Source organism: Dicentrarchus labrax, unplaced genomic scaffold (assembly GCF_905237075.1).
Source record: "Dicentrarchus labrax unplaced genomic scaffold, dlabrax2021, whole genome shotgun sequence".
Lineage (NCBI taxonomy): Eukaryota > Metazoa > Chordata > Actinopteri > Moronidae > Dicentrarchus > Dicentrarchus labrax.
The window spans coordinates 8,914,347-8,926,534 of NW_026136719.1; the positions used below are offsets into that span (position 1 = coordinate 8,914,347).

The 12,188-nt window shown below is 40.6% G+C and overlaps 1 protein-coding gene across 13 annotated transcripts in view; it reads right to left on the minus strand.

Annotated features, from left to right (window-relative positions):
• neo1a (neogenin 1a) overlaps positions 1-11,636 on the minus strand; it is a 155,072-nt gene extending 143,436 nt beyond the window's left edge. For 11 of the 13 annotated variants that reach the window (XM_051378350.1, XM_051378357.1, XM_051378347.1 and 8 more), the window contains exon 1: positions 11,009-11,635. In XM_051378350.1, coding sequence (XP_051234310.1) covers positions 11,009-11,099 — 91 coding nt within the window. In that variant the 5' untranslated portion in view covers positions 11,100-11,635. Of the gene's footprint in view, positions 1-11,008 lie in introns of all 13 variants that reach the window. The other 2 variants (XM_051378356.1, XM_051378353.1) reach the window with 1 other exon arrangement.
• Positions 11,637-12,188: the final 552 nt, after the last annotated feature.

Below are 12,188 nucleotides of genomic sequence, written 5' to 3' on the forward strand. Positions count from 1 at the left end.
TGGTTATTACAAAGCTTGAAGGCCTGTTATTCGTGTTGAAAAGGACAAGCAGAGTTTCACATTTTATTTAGGAAAAAAAAATACTTTTGCTGAATCTAGGATCCTACAAAATAAATACTGTGATTTCATTGGCTGTTACTTCACTCATCAAGGTTTCTAAAAGATTCTAATTGTGTACATTCACACACAACCTGATTATGACAATGAAAAATCTCCCATGCATCCACACTGCACCACCTGTCAACACTCCAAAGTCTTTGCATTCTCCAGTTGGCTGGATTGTTTACTGACAAGCGCTGAAACAATTTGGAAATTAACTAATTAGTCGACACCAATTTCGATAATCAATTGATGATTTGAGTAATTAACCGAGCGAAAAAAGCAAACGCAAAAATCCATTTGCTGGTTCCACATTCTGAAAAGTGAGGATGTGCCACTTTTCTCTGTTATATACCATTTTAAATTGAATATCTTTGGGTGTTTCTCTTACTGTTGGTCACACAAAACAATCTATGAAAGATGTCACCTTGGGCTCTAACCAATTAAGACTTTATACCCTCAACAGTTAATCAACCAACCAATCAAAAAAATAATAGACAGATAAATCAAAAATGAAAATACATGTGTACTAGCTGCAGCCTATTACAGAAAATATATTCAAATCAAGCTTGGATAAAAAAAAAAAAACAATTACTATGTGGCCAAACATGTCACGCACCTCATCCTAACATGACTGAAAAGGGGGCAATGAATGAACAGACGAGTTTAGCAGTAGTCATTAATGTTCATCTCCCTGTGTTCTTGATGGGATACCTCATTAGGAATCTGTTGGTAGCAGCTGGCTTGCTATCCCACCCCATTACTGCCCCACCATGCCAAAACCTCTGCCATTGGCCCTCCCACTCCATCCCCCACTCAAACATGTCCCTCGTGTCTCATATGACATCTGTGTCTCGAGGTCCTGTGATGGAATGCTGCTCGCCTGCTATTCCTCCGCAGGTGCTCTCTGCTTGCCGCCATCCATTTTGCAGCCATGCTGGTGCTGTGGCTGAGTGACCTGTCATAGGCTGAGAAGTACAGGGGGGCGAGTGGAGTCAAGGTTCAAGGGACAATGGTTAAGGAATCAGAGGGAATTGATGCAGCTGCTTTCCGCCACTGCCCGTTGTGTACACTTCAAGCTGGATGAAAATCCTCACCTCTAGGAGCTTAAGGCCTTGCCTCCACCTGCTCATCCTCCTCACCAAGCTCATCCTCCTCTTCCTCCTCCATATCAGACAGAGGAAGGTCATGTCTGTATTTAGCCACAGCTCAAGAGACTGTGTTGTCCCAGATGCTGTTCTCAGGTTCTATATGGCTGCATCCAACAGCGATTGAAACCCAGCCCTGTATGTGGAGTTTTGGCGTGGGGCCAAAAAGGTGAAAAATATCATTCTCCGCCTTGTAGTCATCCCAAGAATGTCACCAATTGTGCAATTAAGAGAAAAGCGCTGTGTCATAATGTCATAAAATGAAACCTGTGCAATATTCCTGTATTGTGTAAGCCAGTCAGTCAGTAATCTAACTTATCACAGTCTTAAGTTTCCTATCACTGCCCAACCTAGTCTTTTATCAGACTCCATAAAACAGACACTACCAGAGATTATCATCTTCCCAAAAGGTCAAGGACTAGAATCCACATTAGGAAAAGGACGCTCATAACAGAGGAAAGGGAGTGGGGTCTCATTTTATTACTATAATTGTTGTCCAGGTGCACAGCCACAAAGTGTAGTCCTCACATGAAAAATTAGACCACCTCAAAGACAAGTCAGTTTGGAAACAACTGTGTCATTTTAAGAAGTCTTAATGTGCATAAATCACAAGCGATGAAGACCCATGCAGGAGCTCCTGTTTTAAAATGTAATAAAAAAAGAGGGCCCAATACCTCACTAAGACACTTTCATCAACAGTAACATTTATTCACCATGGTTGTACTGTAAATGAAATTTCAAGCCGCAATTAGCCATTTCTATGGCCAAGCTCAGGCTAATTTAATGTTAGAGTTGTGTAACATTTATATAAAAAGGAGAAAAGTCATCATCTTTCAAATAAGTGCTACTGAGGGACGCATTCATTCAACTGTGAAGGGCCAAGAAAGCAGAATCAGAAGACACAGCCAATTCCATTACATCATGGCAGTGTATTAAAAAGGCTTAAAGCAGTAATTTCACCATTTCAGCTGCCTCTCTTGACCTCCGTTAGCTTCAGATGAGCTCAGAGTTGAGGAGGAACTGGCTCCAATAACATGGTAAGAAGTCACTGCAGTCAGTGAAGCCCCATGCCAAAAGGGAGCTCCCAACGGCACAAAGGAGCCTCTATCTAACACTGAATGTTTCAAAGAATCGTTTCAGCTTGGATTTAGCAGCAGAAACATCAGTTAATACCAGGAGAATTTTTCCAGGGGTCACCATAGCAGCAGGTGAAATCAAAATAAAACCTGGGAGGTTGACTGGAGAGGCTCCAAGAAGGACTGGGACACTAGTTGATATATACACGACTAGCACAGAGTCTACATTGGTCTTACCTCTAAACCCTAAATTGTTTAAACTGAATGTCTGAGACTCAACAATCCAGAACACTGCTGTGCTTTGCATGCTCTGACAGTGCCATGGAAAAATACAAATAAATGACACTTTCTCCTATCCTTGTTGAGGCCTAAACACATTATGCCTGCTATGCTTAAAATGTAAGTGGTTTCTATGGATTTCCACTACAGAAACTGGACAAATCAGTTCTTGGCTTGTAAAATGGACCAAGGAAATTATAGAAAAAATTACAGCAACTTCAAACAGAATTGTTCTGGCACACCAAGCCGAAGTTGCAGCAGCTCATAATCTATTGAAAAGACACCATCATTAGAAATCTTGGTTGGAGTTGAGCACTGGTATTGTATTGGGTCATGTGTGCCATCTAAGAAAGTAAAGAGTTGTGAAAAGATCTCAACAGGGCTTGCCAGTGCAGATGTCAATATTTTCCAATGGGAAACATCAGGTTTTAGTTTATGTGAATCTTATAAAATCTTTTCCTAAGCACATTTTTGGAAATCAAAGTTCTTTGACAAAACCAAACCACACAACTACCAAACTCTTTGTAATTCACAACTGTGCGCAAAGCTGTAATTTCGCCTTAAACTAAAGACCTTCACAATAAATAAAAAAATAATGCCTATAATAATGTAAGTGGTATGGTAATCAACACGTGCCATTCCCCCCTTTTTGTTTCTCAAAATATGTGCTCACCGCATATTACTGAATCAATGACACCAAGGTTTCCAGCTGCTGCACAAAACAAACTCAAGGCTAAAACAAAATGCTTTAATTTCTCCCCATCCACTCAGTAAAAGCAGGTAGACACTTTTTTTTTTTTAGCTGAAGAGTGAGTGCAAGTCAGGAAACTCTCTGAACCTTGTTGATAAAACAGCTGTTCAACCCCAGATGGGTGGCATACGCCTATACAAATACCCACTCAAACATACACACACACCCCACCATGTCTTAAGGAGCCAAGAGACACAGGCCAGGCACAAGATGATGGCAGCCAGCTCGATTGAGAAGTGCTCACAATCCTCTCTCTGTGACTGACTGCCCCCACACCCTTTCAGCACATGAAAAGTTTCTTTGACTGAATGAAGGCTGAGAGCCTCTGTGTACATGGGTGATTGATATTTTATGGGTCTGTATGTAAGATCTCCCACACATACACATACTGGTAAACCTAGCCCCAGTAATATGACGAGTACAATGAAGATGATGTTTGAGGTCAGAAACATCAATAAAAGTTAAGTTGGTGAATGAAATCAACTCCAGGGCACAGAAGCCCACAGGATCCATTAAAACAATTCTAGGTTGGGGATAAAAGATTGAAATTACAACATCTATAATGAACAATTACAATGATTATATTGGAAAAGCTGCATTGATTCTTGTTTACCTGCATTCTCTCTGAAGCATGAGCTATATAACAACTGCAATTCACCATGATCTACACAATTGAGGAGACTTTCAGGTTAATTCATCACACCCTGGACGTCCTCCAAAAAGCCGGCAGAGAATAAATCCACGTCTGAGAGCTGCAGGATGTTGGAACTCCAGCAGGTACAGCGCAAGCAAATGAAGGTTATTAATCAGTCTTTCCAGAATAATATCAGTCTCTTTTAATTTACAATATGGGCTGCTGCCAGGAACGGAACCCGCCGATTCACAATCGTATCAAACATACATTATGCTAATTATATTTAAGGTTCTTAAGAGTAACAGCTGATTGGGCAAGGAGTCACCAAGTCTAAAGGAACTTTACTGCTGAAGTTATTACACTTAGGTTGTTTAATGATTTTCATCTTTTTGCTTTCTTCCATTAAGTTTAATCATTTTCTCAATCGTGGTTTGTCTTTTATCAGGTTTACATAACTGTTATGAGATAGCGTCGTGAGATAATACGATAATGCCTCAGTAGAAAATCTCTCGATACTGAAACATCCCAAAAGACAACAAACATCTTTTTTTTTTATACAATCACCAGAAAAGGCTACTTTGGGATTATGGGATTGATGGGGTTGATGAAATCAAAAATACAAAATAAAACCAGCCTTTTCTTTTCAATGCATACTGACCACTGAAATCTCTACTAGACCTTGATTTAGAAATGCAAAACTTAAAAGTTTGAGGGGTTTAAAAATGAGATTTCAACCATTAAAAAAAGGCCAGAGAGATCTTACTTTAATAGGAAATGTCTGTAATATGCCCCCCTAAGGCTGTAAAAACAGTTTGTGTATAACAGAGCCTTGCACTCATTAGTCCAGACTCATCTGACAAGCACAGCTTGCATGTGTCATAATCCTATGCAGCTGCCACTACTGACAGGAGACACCACGACAGGAGCTCGGCAGAACCAAAATAGCAAAAGTTTGAAGAAATTTTAAGGGAAAAAAGTCCTCACTGCCCTGCTGAGCTTGTATAAAGATTCCTTTGGAATGGTCACAGAGCCCATTCTTTCAAGGTTTCTCTTCAATGCCAGGCCAGAGGAAAAAACTTCTGCTTGCAGTAAACTTCTTAAATCTCATGTTAATACACACACTGCCACTGCTGTCATGCTGCAGTTATAAAAGACGAGCACTGAAACATGGCAGCTTGGCTACTGTAGTTTTTCTGTATGCAGTGAAAGACTGGACAATGCCACACTGTCCTCAGGAACATGACCAACTGTGACTGCAGTCTAGCAGAACATAAATATTATAGAACGTGTCATGCTGCAAGACTACTATTTGCTATTCATACAACCTTCTCTTACAAGTCTTTTGGTCCATTTTGGTGCTTCTCTGGTGAAAGCCTCAGTAAGCACTGGTGCAGGTTTTTGCATGTCAGAATGATCAATTATTTGTTTTAGTTTAACATAAATACCAGCTCACTGCTATATTCACCATACCACCTTATCAGTGTGTCTTCTTGCTTAATCAGATGCCTTTAAAAAGGTTCTTATATTTATTCCTTTTACAATTATTGTATCTGACCTTTTAAATATGTCCAAAACACAGTCTGTAACTGCACTCATGGATATTCTGCTACAAAATCCAAAGTAAGGATGAACATAAACAGACCAATAGTTGTAAATATTGCATATATAATATCAAACTAATTTATCTCAACTCCACTTAACTCTAAAAAGATGCCTGCACACAGTTTGTGTTTGCGGATGTGTAACTGAGGCTTTTGGAGCAGAGCATGACCAGTTGAGTTATCCACTGCACAAGAGAAGTTGCCTTACAGCTGAAGTACACAGCAGCATAACGACAGAGATGATAAACTAGACTTATTGACAGTAGCCACAGTTTCAGTCTCTTCTTTGTATGCTTTGCTCACACTGCTGCTATATGTGTTAGCTCCATGGAAACTGAAAAGGCTCTGCTCTCCCAGAGGTCATTAAGCCTGAGCATCATTCAATCACAGCAGAACAGGGAAGCCTGGCGAGCAGAACAGCACCACAACGAATTAGAAATTTTGCATTTTGTTCTATTTTTAAAAAGGAAAGCTAAAAGAAAAAGTGGAAAGCAGTGAGGCAAATATGTTTTCAGCTATGTCTCCGGTAAAAGATAAAACTACTGTTGATGTAATGTCCCTCAGGTTCCTATAAAGTCTCAAAGGAGTCATCACACAGGGCAGTACGGACAGCTTTATGGCCTCTTCAAACTATTCAACTTCTTTTTTTAAAGCTTTTTTGTTTTGACATGAAAGGGCCGGCAGACACAAAGAAGACGCACAGCAGTCGGATTGGAAAGGTGCAGCGTCTCGCATTGTTTTAGTCACAGTAGGAACACCTTGATGTAAGCTGCTTTTTGTAAACCGACCAATCGCAACACCGAATGGGCTGGCTTTCAAAGTACAGAAAAACTGATAGTTCAAGACAACACCTTACCCCCACATTCCCCTTTTGCACCACATTAAATGAAAGGGTTTTCCCCGTGTCCAGAGAGCAGGGTTTCCCCCCAGGAAATTGATTAGTGGAAGTGGTAACTGTTAAAAAGAAGCCTTTATTCTCTCCCAGCACATACAAAATGCTCTGATAATGGAATTGGTGAACTGCTTCTATAAATGAGGAACTTTAACATTAAAATAGCATCGTTGGTGATTATGAAAACTCAAGTTAACTTTAACCCAGTCTTTGAATAGCAGAGGAGTTCGCCTCCAACAGTTCCTGAAGAGAACATATTCTCTATTTATTCCAACATGTGACGTGTTACCTTGATTAATTGCTGTAATTAACTACTGTAATCAATAATTACATAGTGAATATTCAATTTGTAGACCTGGTGGATAAATTACTGTCATGTACTAGGCTCAGTCTGATCATCATTTCTTTTTGAAAACAAATCTCGCTTGCTCCAGAAGTCGGAAGTTCATTTTCCAATCTATTTACAGCTGCTACTTGTAATGTGAATATTCATTTGTGTTTTCTCTGCTGGAGAACTGAATGCATAGTCTTTTTCACAGATTTGTAGAAGGATGGTAGGACTGTTAAAAAATATTAAATTAAAATATTACACCGATGTAGACAAATTACCCATACTCCACCTGTGGTGCCACCCACATTAGCGACCCCAGAGGGCTTAAACACACAGGCAATATGGTTGAAATTAGTTTTACAATATTCATATTTTTCCAATATCAATATGTATGAAAACATGGGAAGGTAAAATCACATAAAATAAAACTGAATTTTGTTTTGAAAAACCTCAGTGAGCAGTTGATCGTTTTGCAGGTAATTTACAAGATAAAAACCTATTTTAAAAAAAAGAAGAAAAAATGACTGACATTGAATGTGGAGATACGTATTTCAAGGCCACTGAATGTGTACCAGAATCACAAGGGCAGAAAAGGCTGATATACAGGCTGCAGTGGAGAGTGAGGAAAAGCAAGTGATGTTTCTCTGCACCACACCACTAGAAGCAGCTCTGGTGGAGGCAATTTCATCTTAGCAGGGGGGCAGCAGAAGCTATGGACTTGTCCCTGATCCGCTCTGGATTTCAGAGTATCACCCTTGACTTCTCTCCTATGAAAACAACCCCAGCTTCACTACCTAGTCTATGCTTCAAATACACAAGGGACTAACAGTGCCAGTTAGAGTAACAGTTTTAAAACAGCATGCTGAATAGCAATGAATACACATAAGGAAAAAAATACTGGATTATAGAGTGTGGAGAGAGAATTCATGTTGCTTCAGTCTGGTATACAAGCATTAAACATCTAGACAGCTGACACGTGAACATTTGATGTGATGAGAAATGGGATAAAACCATGGGAGTTTAGAAGGTGTGCATTATTTCCATGGTGCAAATGGAGACCTTGCTATAGTTCAACTGCACTACATCTACATGAATCCTGCAGCTCAGCCTGCACTGTACGCACTGTTTTGAACAACAGCAATATGAGCAAATTAACAAACTGGAGAGCTTTGTTAGATAAAATAAAAGCCAATACTCCTTCTGGTTTGCCACAATAGTCAGCTGAACGCTAAAAGCTGAAAGCGGGTGATTACACTGACCCCAGCCACTAAAAAGATGCAACAGCATCTATTCAGTGGATATTGATCCACCTTTCCCCCTGTCAATTACATGTGATAAACTGCTGTGACAGTTAGGGTAAATTATTTAAATAATTGCTGTCCTTTTAACCCCCACAAAGCCTGGACAGGCCGATTTAGCTTCACGAAAAAAGCGAATACAAAACAAAGGACGAGTAAGTTTTTATTTTTAACTGTGATCTCAGAGCGCTGACCTCGCCGTGCCACCTCTTTCACAAGAAAAGTGAGCAGCAACAGACTGAGCCTCCACATCAAGTAGCCATTGCAGATCAGTAGCATTTCCTAATGGGGGTGGTTTCATTAGTGAAGCAGATGAATCAAACACTTGGCCAAGTGTGCAATTATCCGTCTCTTGGTGGATGGAGGTCATTAGGACTTTATGAGCGATTGGAGGCCATAAATAAATGATCAGTAAACAGCATACTCTATACAGCAGAGACAGCAGGTGACTCTGCATGATATCAACTCATCACAAGATGATGCGGACATGCAAAAGAAATTCTATTTTGAGCTGAAGATGAAGTTGTAAAATGAATGTATGTAAATGGCTAGAACAGGAACCTTTTTTTCTACATGTTGCATACAGATTATGTCGCGAAATGATGGGTGATGGGTGAAATTGAGGAGAAATGAGATCCAACTTTCCAGCTTTCCTACCTCTATTTCCCCAAAAACCTGGGCTGTAGGACCACCAGCGCTTTCCAAACACAACAACACAAAAGGTGGTAAATTATGTTCTTAGCAGCAGAATCCACAGAGTAGACCTTAAATGCAGCAAAGAAAACGACAGTTGTTTATAAAGTCTGGGCAATGTTGCATCGGAGGTGGTCTGTGGGGATAAAATCCTGGTGAGTGGTTTCAAAGAGCAGAGAGGGTTGCCAAATGTTTACACATTTCAGCAAGTTATTTGCATTGTCCGCTGGGAGACAATCGGCACACAATTCCCTCCCAGCAGGATTACAGAGATAAGATAAAGCCTAAATGGATTTTTACACTCCTAACAGGGACTTGTTTACAAAAGTTTTAACAACTAGGAGGTACCGAGGAGGAAGTGGTAAAAAAAAAAAAAAAAATAGCAGCAAGTTTGGCTCAACCTTTACAGGTTATTCCAAAGTAAAACAAAATTAAGACTATCTATTAAATCTGTCCCCAAACCGAATGACACAGACGGAAACTCTTTAAGTTAGGGCTGAAAACTCTGCCAACTTTGATAAAAGATAAGTTCTGGCCACAGTCAGGACCTCAAAGAAATGTGTTTTGAATAAACAGATATTTTCGGAGAAGGGGACCCCACAATTAGTAATTTGAGACTCTCTCTGCGTGTGGGTCCCAGTCCAATTCTCTGGAATCAATCAAAGCTCCCAAAGGAACTCCCTGGTCCCCTTAATCTCCTGGTTTTATTACTTTCCAGACAGTCGGCCTGTTTTACCCTACCCCCATCTCTCTCTTTTGTACTGATCTCCAGCAAAGCCAAGGAGGGGCTTTTTTTTTCTCTCTCTCTCTCTCTCTCTCACACTCCCTCTCTATCTCCCCTTCCACCACTGCAGAGCGCTTTTCATGCAGGAGAGGGTCTTTCATCAGGCTCCACACGCAAGAGAGCCAAACAGCTAGCTCAGGCCTGTCACTCCAAAGCCCGTCTTCTTTATACATTCATTCTCATTCCTTTTGTTTTTTTAAAAAACAACAACATTTCAAAAAAAGGTGCGTGGACTTTTCCTTTCCTGACACAAACACACACACACACACACACACACACACACACACACACACAAACTATTTAGCATATCACGAGAATGATGGGGAAAGAAAAAACTGGGCCATGTTGCACAAGAGTCAGTTACATTCACAATTTTCCAGACCACATGCTGCTGTGTTTGATAGTGTCTAACAGCTTAAATGATAAAGATATGACTCTGTCACGATGGGGTATGTGATAAGGGCTGGAGCCCTGCACTCCAATGACTGCTGGAAAGCCTTTTCTTTTTCTTTTTTTTTTTGGACTCATGGCTCTCCAATTTATCTCAGGCACTCATGGCTTTGAGTGCTTATAACGGATTGTGGTGGGTTAGGCTGAAACACACAGACTCTAATCAGCACCTCTAATATCAGTGGATTTTTTTCTCACTATGAAACACCACCAGTTGGGAACAAGACAGAGGCTGAAGTGCACACTGCAGTGCAGAGCCCTCACTTCAAAACAATTAACAGAAGCAAATGAATTGGGGGTCTGTTTATCCATCAGCTAAACATGTATTGACGCCAAGGTAATGAGATGTCTGCTGGACTGATGATGCCAGCTTATTACCTGACAGTGACCACTAATGACTCTTTGCATAGTGTATATATATATATGTGTGTGTGTTAAGTTCCTGCACTCCTTTACATTCCCCCCAGCATCAAGCATCAAGCACAGATAAGACTGATGATCCCAATTTGAACAAACACGTGTGTTCTTTGACCTTTCGAGCCCCGATGCGCACAATCCAAAGGCATGTTTGTGAAACACCTTAAACCGCATGTGTACGACTCGTCTGAAAAAGACAAACCTATCAGCAGTTCTGCCTCAAAACAGCCCCAATGCAGACAAAAGGAGAGTAGTGTGCGGAAAAGCATGTTGCTTTAATGCCTGAAACAGGGGGGCCGGATCCGGGACTATAATGCCTGTTATGAAAAGTAGCCCACTTTAAAAGTTGTTTAAATGGTTAAAGAGTGATCTGACCTAAAGAGAGCAGAATTAGCTTCCTAGCTCCTTCTTCTCTGAGCCAACAGCTTGCATTCCGTGGGGTTTTTTTTTTTTCCTCCTTCCAACTCGTGATACAATGTAGGTAAGTTTGTTCAATCGAGGCGTAAAGAGGCAGACGTACAGCAGAACAAGTAGCAGTGCATTAAAGCCATTTACCTTTGTCGACATGCTTAGCCGCCGCGGTCTCGGTGTGGAGAAAGGTGAGACAGAGGAGAGAGAGGAGCGACAGAGCTCCCCGCTCGGCCATCACTTTTCACAAATAAATCTTTGCAGGATTCAGGAACCCCCGGAGAAGATTTTTTTTTTTTTTTTTATTTAGAGAAAAAAAAAAAAAAAAAAAAAAAAAAATCCTTAAAATCCACCTCCTGTAAATGCACAAGGAGAAAAAAACCAAAAAGTTCAAAGTCCTAAAATGTGCAGAAACATCCGGAGCCAGGTACTTTTAAAACTGGCCGGATGAAACATGTAGCTGGAAGAAGAAAAGAAAAAAAAAAAGAGCCGCAGGTTAGAGAGACTGTTTTCTCAACTTGGTCGAGGCAGAGGTCGGAGAAAAAACACTGAAATCAATCCATTGCCACGGAGGCGCAGCGCAAGGACAAAAAGATCTGCTGCCGACTGAGCACCAACGCGCCGACCTCACTACTCCGATATCTGCCAAAGCGCGTAGAAAGACAAGAAAAGAGCCTCAGTTGGAGAAAAGATAAGATCCGACCAGAAGGAGAAATCTCCTCCGCGGCCAGCTCACTGCTCACGGACGGGACGTAAGAGAGCAGCGTGTTTGAAGGGCTGGATCTCCACTGGCTCCCCGGAAAACAGGGTGTGGAGTCACACGGAAGTTTGGATCGTGGCTGTTTGTGTGCTCAGGCAAAAACTAAAATATGGTGTGGAAATTCAGTCCAAAGACAACTGCTCGTCCTTATACCACAGGTCTACTGGTGTGCTTAGATTATGAGACACCTTATGCAGCATTAATAACAAATATTAACCCAAAGACACATATCCCACAATGTCATGTTTTAACTTCTTTTTTTTTTTAACATTCAAGTTACAAATCTTCTGCTGAAAGATAAATACATTGCCAAACTGAAAACTCCAAGGAGGTTTGGCAAAACCCTTTTAGACATTTCAGATTCTCAAAAGACTTTTCTACCCAACTTGAGTGACAAATATTCAGAATTTTCAAAATAAAACATAAGATTTATCACTCCAAGCCACTGTTATTTCTTAAACCAAACAAAGATGGCAGCCAGAAGTGGCTTATCTCCTTCCTTGTATCTATTATATAATATATATTCACAGAGCTTTCACTTTCTGATTCACAGCCTGCATTAAACAC